The sequence below is a fragment of the Cucumis sativus genome, chromosome 5 (assembly GCF_000004075.3).
Source record: "Cucumis sativus cultivar 9930 chromosome 5, Cucumber_9930_V3, whole genome shotgun sequence".
NCBI classification, from domain to species: Eukaryota; Viridiplantae; Streptophyta; class Magnoliopsida; order Cucurbitales; family Cucurbitaceae; genus Cucumis; species Cucumis sativus.
Genome location: NC_026659.2, coordinates 4,327,174 through 4,336,283, shown reverse-complemented (window position 1 = coordinate 4,336,283; position 9,110 = coordinate 4,327,174). Strand labels below are relative to the sequence as shown.

Genomic DNA, 9,110 nt, shown 5'->3' with positions numbered 1-9,110 from the left:
GAAAAAGATAATGAATATAAAATGGTATGGAGCAGCTTACGGAAATCATTTTTGCGAAAGACGTGAAATTTAGGGTTTCGTATCCTTATTGTTTCCAGGTTCGCCTCGCCTCCCCTACGATTTTTCTAGGTTTTCTCTCCTCGAATCCTCCGACTCCATATTTCCACAGCATTTTTCTGTTGATTGTTTTTGCTCAATCGCCGTTTTGTATGTTCTATATTTTTCTTATTAAATAAATTTATTGGATTTTTCTCTTCGATTTGTCAAATTGTTGAATTGTGTATATTTTCACTTGTTTCAACGTATTTCTGATTTGAATACTGGCACAAGTAATTGGTTTTTAAATTATGTCGTTGATTGTGGTGCTGTGGTTGTTTATTTTAGATAAAATGCCTCGCTACGACGATCGTTACGGTGGTACACGGCTCTACGTTGGGCGCCTGTCTTCACGTACGAGGTCCCGTGATCTGGATGACCTGTTCAGTCGTTATGGAAGGTATGCCAATTTTTTCTGGGTGTAATCCGATATTGATCGAATTTGTGTGCTAAATATAATTTGATGAATACGGAAAGTTTGTGTGTTTAGTTGTGTCTTTTTCTTTCCTTCTATTGGCCGGTTTTGCTATTGCTAACATCCTTGTCAGAGTAAATTTTTAATTGATACTTCTCTCGAGACCTCATGAGGAATTTGCCAAGCCCTTTTTTGGGTGCACGACTGTGAATGTGTATTTTGATATATCCATGAAAGTGTGGAATTGATGATGGGTCTGTGTGGTTTAACTTGAGTGATCTTGTTGAAGGTTTCTTGGCTTATGCCAAACCTGGAGGTCTATGGTGAGAGGGTTCCCTTGGTGGATTTGGCGAGTCTTTCTATTATGTTATTGCCTGTTTTTATGGAAATGCCAAGAATCTCAGAATGGTGTTTAGTTCATCTATGAGGGGCGAGGTGTCAACCCTTTGGTACTTGTATCAAATGATGGCCTTACCTGTTTCTGGAACCAATTTGCGCAGAGTACGCGATGTGGATATGAAGCGAGACTATGCATTTGTTGTATGTATTTCTCTCCCTACACTTCTTTCATTCTTATTTAAGCTATTCCTGGAATATAAAATGATATATGCTAGGATCCTTTCTCTATACTTAATGGCGCATATTAATTTTTGCAAGCGTGATCTTTTTCTTGGTCTATTTGCTTAAACATCTGATATCAGGAGTTTAGTGATCCCCGTGATGCTGACGATGCAAGATATAGTTTAAATGGGCGGGATGTCCATGGAAGTCGAATCATTGTGGAAATAGCTAAAGGGGTATGTTCCATTATCTTTCCTGACAAACCTTTCATGAACTTTTTAATTTCTTTCAGACAAGTTACCTCTGCTTTTTCCAGACTAGTCTTCGTTTTTATCCTTTTAAGTGGTTAACTATGTTTATCATCTATGGAGAATTAATAACTGTTATGTAATTTTTAATTATTATTTTGGTATATGGAACTTGGATGATAATATCCTTCACGTTCTTTTGTAATTGTACTCTTTTTATAGTCTCATCTTGTCATTTTTATAAAGGCTATGTGTAGTTTTCCTGGCTTGTGCAGGTAAGTTGAAGCTTTGTTTATATCTTGTATTTTAATTTTGTGAACTATTTTTATTTCTTTTGAATGTAATGAAAAACTCCAAATTTGATTTAGGTACCTCGTGGTCCTGGTGGATCCCGTGAGTATCTTGGTCGAGGTCCTCCAGGAACTGGCCGTTGTTTCAATTGTGGGATCGATGGCCACTGGGCTAGAGATTGCAAGGCTGGAGATTGGAAAAATAAATGTTATCGATGCGGCGAACGGGGTCACATAGAGAAGAATTGCCAGAACAGTCCCAAGAAATTGAAGTATGTTATCTTTTTTATTGTTCTTTCACTTCCCTTTTAATTTTTTCCTGTTGATCATTCTGAATGAAAAAATTGCATGGCACAGGCGTGGAAGTTACTCACGTTCGCCAAGCCCTCGCCGTGGTAGAAGCCGCAGTCGTAGTTACAGCAGAGGTCGAAGCTACAGGTTTGTTTCAATAGAACCATCTTCCTCTAGTCTGGTATTGAAGTTTTCGTCTTCCTTCACAGCCTTCTTGAGTAACAATTAAGTATTTTACTTGAGGCTTTATTACTTCCTGATTGAGCATTTGTGTATCGTGTCCACAGTCGATCTAGATCTCCTGTAAAAAGAGATAGAAGCCTTGAACGATCAGATAAAAGATCAAGGAGCCCGAGAGGCAGATCAAGCCCAAAGAGGCACAGTTTGTCACCTCCTCCAAAAGCTATGAAACGTAGCCCAACTCCTGATGAAAGGAGTCCAGAAGAAGATGCAAGACGTAGTCTGTCCCCTGGAAATCGTGACAGCCGCAGTCCTAGAGGTAGAAGCAGAAGCCCAAGAGGAAGGAGCAGGAGTCCAATGGATGAAGGTGAGGACTTCAACGGTGGAGGAAGTAGAAATTATCGAAGGGAAGAGAATGGATACAGTCGCAGCCCCAGCCCGTTGCCTAGAGAAGAAAGGAGTCCTGTAAACGACGAAGATAACAACGGTTCTCCAAGGGGTGGCAGTGAATCTGGCTAATAGAGACAGTTCCTTATTTTGCTTGTGCTTAAACACATGCGTTTGCGTTGGAATTTTATAAGAGAGACTTAAATAGTGTATTGTGATTGAATCCCTCAAATGTTCATCAGCACCGTATTTTTTTCCTATTTATAATTCCAGCTTAATTATGATAAATTATATATAATAATCTGTTTCTTATTATTTCGGTAATTTTCTCGATCAAAGTAGTACTTATGAATTCTGTTCTCTTTTGGTAATTTCCATTCGTTCTGATCACATTATAGATTTTCGATTATGGAATTTTAATATTCAAGTGTTTGCTTTTAATGTTAAGAACTACGGCTTCTTTTATTAAACGTTTTATCAAAGTCCATGAATTATAGATTCATTTGTATTGGCCCTTTAAGTATTTTAATATCTCCTAAATTCGATATTCTTTGTTATCGTAGGTCAAATTATTTTGACTATATAATTTCTTTTTGTTTTTAAGAGAACGTAATTGTAAAATTCCAATCCGGTGGGAATGTTTACTCATCCGAACGAATATGAAGAGTTCGTTATGTAATTGTTTTTTTGGTACCATAAGAAGGTTCTATTTCTACAATTGTGATGTTGATTAATCGCTAAAGAATATTAGAGACAGGTGATAATGATAGTGATGATACTTTACACCTCTGAAGAAAAAGGTCTAATTCATTTTCTAACTTTTCAAGCCAAAAAATTATGATTTGTTTTTATTTGTAACATGAATCAGTTTTAGCTGTTTTGCCCTCTCAATTTAAATATTAAATATATCCGTACATTTTCAACATTTATTTGTTTCATTTCTTTGGTTTATGTTTTTCAACAATTTGAAAACCACAATTGAACTGGAAATAAAAATATCAAACGATAAATTAAAAAAAGTGGATTACAAAGTAAAGAAGCTTCACTTTCAGAACAAGTGTATCTAAATACGACAATTTCCACCAAATAGAAAGAACAAAGCTATTTAATTTTTATTTACATGTCATCATTTCTTGGAACATACAGGGAAGTTTCTTTGGTAAAAATATACGCCCCCTCCCCTCACCCCACAATGAAATATCAATTTCCACAAATTCATGGGGCCACATTGATAAAATCACTAGCAAAGAACCAAAGTGTTAAGATGATAGGAAATGTGATTTCCACCTACCAATATATTGCAAGTTCTATGATATGTATGCCTTCACCAGCTCTGAATAGTTGCACACCAAGCCTGTTCTTGGACAAGTGATTTTACCACCGTTTTCCTTGGCCATTCTTTCTAGAGCCTGCCAACCGTCAATGTCGAAGACAAACTCAACATTTTGAAATGAACTTCGCTATAAATCTTCAGATCAATTCATACAAATAAAACGATACTAACCTTGGCACTGTAGACATAACCATTCGGAAGAACTTGAGGTGGGTTCTCGGTGTCCATGAGCTCTTTCGTTATGTAGCACACAAGCTTCGAGTGATGCTGCTTCGAGTAAGGCAATGGGTCTGCCAGCTTCCTAAAACTTTCCTGTGATAATGGGTCCTCCTTGGTGCAGTCATTCTCATAGCAGTATCTAAGCAGGTCAAGGAAAGTTTCATATGCAATATTCTCCTTTTGGAGTAAGTTTAAAATGAATACTTTTAGGTGAAAGACTTTTTCTATAAGTATTTCTTGATAGAAAGAGTTAAACCGCAGTGAATATTAATCAGCGGCACGTATACGAGACAAGTCAATAATAGGGATACGGTGTCTTGAGAGCAGATAAGCCTGCTTGCAGATATATATTTAGCAATGGCTCCAGCGTCATGCCGTATATTTTGCAGAACTCTTGTCTAAACACATCCACAAGATGATCCCACTGCTTTGGTTCAAATAAGACCTATAAAACACAAGGAGAAAAACAAATTAAACCGTGTGGTTTCTCATCAACTTCAATGGAGTACAGCCTTCTAATATGGAGAACAGACACAATGTCAGTACAAACCATCATAGAATTCATAGTAGAGTTATAGACTAGGAATAGCTACACTCGCATTCTGAGAGGCTGTTAGGCCTTCGATTGAGTATATCAACGGAGGAGTAAGGGTAAAGTGGGGAAAGCAATTGTCATAGAGGGGGACCACAGGGATTGAGAGGAGAGATGAATATATAAGCTTTGTAAAAAGGTCGTTAGTTAGAGTTTGGGGAAGGGAAAACCATCTAGGGAGTGAGTGGTTGGGGAGAGTCGGTCTGTGATTTGATCGAACTCTAGGATTTATGCGTTGTACGATCTAGCACTTTCTCAATAAAGATAGAAACCTTTCAAAGACTTGAGACAGGAAGGACATATAGTAAACAGAAAGAGCTAAACCAAATAATATCCATCTTAATAACCAGGATGGAATCAAAAGGGTTTCTTCAGGCTTAGAAGGTAGTAAATGATGAAAGAGAAAGAAATCAAATCACTAATTGTGAGGTCATAACTAGTCAATCTTAATCAAATTCTGCTCCAAGAACGACTATTGGTGACTTGATACAAATTTCCCCAAAAGCTTATCTATAGTTCAAACTAACATAACCAATAAATATATTAAAAAGACATATTTGGTTAATCAGGGAGAAACGCACAGCTTTCAGTTTAAAGCACTAAAGAAACAGGATGAGGCAATTCACCTTGTATACAGCACACTCTGTACTACTCTTGAAAGCCAAAGTTGCCATGACTCGTTGCAGTTCTTTCATATGGGTAGCTCCCCACGGAGCGAGGTACTTTCGTGCATATGCAATAGCTTGCATATTCTTGTCACCTCGTACCAATTCTATGAACTCTTGAAGCCTCAGTTGAAACTCAAATTTGCTCTGTCATGAATAAAAAGCAACAATTTATGCAAGCTGAAAGATAACCAATGTGATCCTAAACTACATTTGAAATCGTTAAAAAATTATTAGTTATATGAAAAAATTATGGCTATAGAACAATGATATCCTAATGGTACTTTACAAGCATGGAACTTGCCTGTTATTGTAAGAAAATAAGATGAGTATAAACATAAATATCCAAGAAGGTGAAGGTGGAATTTCTTTTTAATATGGAGCAGGTTTGAAATGAATTATACTACAGCGAGAATTTTCTCAAAATCAATAATCTTTACAAATCCCATTTCAGAAATTTGGGGGCATCAACCAATACCAGCACCCATCCCCTCAATAAAGGAAATATCCTTTGTTCATCCAAGTGATGAAATAAAAAAACATGTTTACTTAAAATTAAATCTTAACAAACAATACTTTTTGTTTAATAATAAAAAAAACTACAAACAAATAAACAACTACAACTCAATAGGTAAAATAATAATAATAAATAAATAAATAAAAAGAGAGAGACCCGGGCCATGTTGAAGGAATGATAGTTGTGGAATAATCATTTATTTAATTAAATTCTCAACCCATCTTAACATTGATTCCATAAACCTTGAAAAGCTACCCAAATAGCAGTAACAACAATATAAAAGCACAATAGATATGAGTTTAGTTAGTTCATAAGGAATTAACCATATACTATTTATTTTTATGTTTGAATGAATAACCAAACTTTCATTGAGAAACCACACACTATTACACTCCCATAATTAAATAAATTCTCATATAGTACGGAGTTGCAGTGAAGCACGTAAACCAAGCCTAAAAGTAACGTGGCAAATAAACTACAACACAAAGAACTCAATTGCATCATCGTTGTTGATATACCTTGGAATGGATTAGTTATGTAAATGAAAGACTCTCAAGAGCACCACGTATACCTTGGACTTCTTCAACCTTGACTTGTTGTCAGAACACCAGGCAAGTGCAGGAGCTATCTCCTTATTCTGAAGGGCATCAATAACCCTTTTGGCTTCTTGGAAGACATCAATGTCGACAAGATCCTGAGATTTATGACATAGTCAAAAGCAGATTGTAAATTTCAGAATGCAAACATTATCTTTTCTTTTCTTAACTTGTTAAAAAATTTTATTTCTCAATCTCTCTCTCTTCCTCTCTCATAAATGAAATGTAAGGTGCTGACATTCAACTGCATTTGGATTGCACAACGGATACGATGTGGATAGTCAGTGCGAAAGAGTTCCACTGGAATAAGTAATCATTACTTATCTATCTTCCATCCCCTATTTGTTATTGTTTGGGGGGCATGGAAGAGGAAAGGAAGCGTTTTTCAGGGGTTTGAGAGACAATGGAGGAAATGCAGCTCTTTGTTAGGATTAAAGCGTCCTTTCTTTCATTTTATCTTGATGAAAGCACATTTTCTATTAAATATATATACTGCAAAAGCATTCAACGATATTATGAGTAAGGGTTTTTCCGTTGTTGCAACTGCTATACATCGACAGAATACACATCCATCTTGAGTAAAATAGATCTCTTTTCATTTGCACTTAACTGCCACTTATAACAATAAACTATTTGCCATAAAGTCCTAAATTTTCTATCAATGTTGTACCATTTTTCTTATAAGGAAACACCTTATCGGTCAAGACTAATAAAAAAACCTTCCCAGTTCCCCCTTTCTCCTCAGCCAAAAACTTTATTGCCTATACCAATCATCACTAGATTCGCTGCTACTTGAAAGGAAGTGTGAAGGTGATCAGTCAGCAAACTCAGCACTGACCTCAAATGCTTGTGATCAAAATATTATAATAAACTCTTTCAAACATTAAGTATCCTTGTTAGATCAGTAGATAAAATGATGCTCAGGCAACAATTCTTTAGGGACTCAAAATGTTTACAGCCAAAGAGAAACTGGATACCCCACAGCAGTTTGGACTCAAATTCAAGAATTCAAGAACAAGTGTAAAAACCTGAATATTGCTGCTCTCCGATAACTTCATTGCAGTCTCAAAATATGACATCCGAAGCATATAATCCACAAGGATCCTTTTCAAGCGTGTGCTGTTCCATTCCGCCAAATTATCAGCATCAGCTGATTCTAAATGAACCAGTCTAGCACGACACTTCTGTGCTTGCATTTGCTCTGTCCGACTGCCCTCTTCCAACTTAACAACAAAAAGAAACCAAGGATAAGAGAAATGTTAGCCAACACGAGCTTAGCTCAATTGACAACCCGAGTGTATTAGTAACCACAAGAGAATTGCTTTACTAAAAAAAAAAGATAAGAGAAAGGATAATATTTTCTTTGTCAATCTTTATCAAGAATGGCCAATCCAATATTTTATTTTATTTGAGCTTGTTCAGCAATTAAAGAGCAAATCCAATATTGGCACACAGTTCTTGCAAACTACCCGTATAACCCTAGTCCGGAACCACATCAAATAATCGAATTCCAAACATCATCAAAATTCAACATCGAGAAAAGCGTGCCCCTGAGTATGAACATACGAAATCATGGACACAGTACAGTGATTCATTTTAAGAATAAAGCAAAAGAAACATCCTAAAAATCAGGTTTCCGTCGCTAGATTGACCTTCGCTAAAACAATTACATAATAAAATGTTTAGGAAAATAAACTTAAATAAAAAGAAAGGGGAAAACCTAGAATCAACTACCTTCCTCTTCAACCCCTGCAATCTGGATACAAGCGAATTGAAGTGATGTACAGCTTCTTCCGTCGACATATTATCGCGATCGGCGGCTTCAGTGACGCTGGATATAACAGCAGAAACCTCTTTCTCAGCAACGCGATGATTAGCACGAATCGCCTTCTTGTAGTGCTCAAATGGAACCCTAAGAAACTGATGTTCCAACTTTAGAGACTCCGCCAATCCGGTAAAGTTGGAGGGTGCAGGAGTGATTGGTGCGGCGGCGGCGGCGGCGGTGGCATTGGGCATGGCGGTTTCAGTGGCGGAGCCGTTGGGAATGGAATCGACCTCCATAGACAAAGAGACGTGGATTTGGAGAGAAAACTTTGGATTGTATTGGAGGAAAGGTAGTTTGGAAATGAAGGTATAAGAATCTGAATAACGATGGAAAATCAGATTCCGATGGCGTTCTTCATCATCGATTAAGTCATCGATTTTTAGGATAATCATTCAAAATAAAATTTATTAATATTAAAATAGGATCATGTAGTTCCAAAAAAAGAATGAAAAAATGACAAAATAGGATTCATGAGTATAAAATAAAATTTTTTTAAAGAATTTTCATGTCTAGGGAAGGCATGGTGGGTCGAAAAATCAAAAGATCGAATCAAAGCCGAGGAGTTAGAGAAATGACCGACACTATAAGAATTGGTTTTTAAAAACTAAAGTTGGTTCGATCGATTTTCAAGTCGATTGGTATAGAAAACCGATTTATAATTCTTTTTCTTTTTTTCTTTTTAATAAAAAAATATATAACTTTAAAATGTTAAGGTTTTTTAAGGTAGAAAAACTAAACGATCTTAAGAGGGTAAACAGTAGTATAGAAAACTATCCATAACAATGTTATTCTCATCCCTATTCCCTCAATCGAGACGACCTCTTAATTGTATTTGTGATTTCATTTTGGTAGTATATCTACGGTTTAATATTTATGTTTTTATTTAAGTAATTTT

The 9,110-nt window shown here is 36.2% G+C and overlaps 2 protein-coding genes across 9 annotated transcripts; one reads left to right on the top strand and one right to left on the bottom strand.

Annotated features, from left to right (window-relative positions):
- LOC101220124 (serine/arginine-rich splicing factor RS2Z32) lies at positions 1 to 2,792 on the top strand. Of its 8 annotated transcripts, none has more exons than XM_004143547.3 (7): positions 1 to 98; positions 385 to 496; positions 1,012 to 1,051; positions 1,213 to 1,308; positions 1,689 to 1,882; positions 1,968 to 2,048; positions 2,189 to 2,792. In XM_004143547.3, exons 2-7 carry the CDS (start codon positions 390 to 392, stop codon positions 2,598 to 2,600), a joined length of 930 nt encoding a protein of 309 aa, XP_004143595.1. In that variant the 5' UTR covers positions 1 to 98; positions 385 to 389; the 3' UTR covers positions 2,601 to 2,792. The 8 variants fall into 8 exon arrangements, with proteins under 8 accessions (XP_004143595.1, XP_011654929.1, XP_011654930.1 ...); XM_011656627.2 differs by having other exon boundaries at positions 928 to 1,051; XM_011656628.2 differs by having other exon boundaries at positions 31 to 129; positions 928 to 1,051.
- Positions 2,793 to 3,452: 660 nt separating this feature from the next.
- Positions 3,453 to 8,624, bottom strand: LOC101219888 (protein MAEA homolog). Its single transcript, XM_004143545.3, has 7 exons — positions 8,125 to 8,624; positions 7,419 to 7,613; positions 6,366 to 6,488; positions 5,239 to 5,424; positions 4,332 to 4,465; positions 3,973 to 4,159; positions 3,453 to 3,877 (listed from the first exon to the last, which is right to left on the bottom strand). Exons 1-7 carry the CDS (start codon positions 8,605 to 8,607, stop codon positions 3,776 to 3,778), a joined length of 1,410 nt encoding a protein of 469 aa, XP_004143593.1. The 5' UTR covers positions 8,608 to 8,624; the 3' UTR covers positions 3,453 to 3,775.
- Between the last annotated feature and the right edge of the window lie 486 nt (positions 8,625 to 9,110).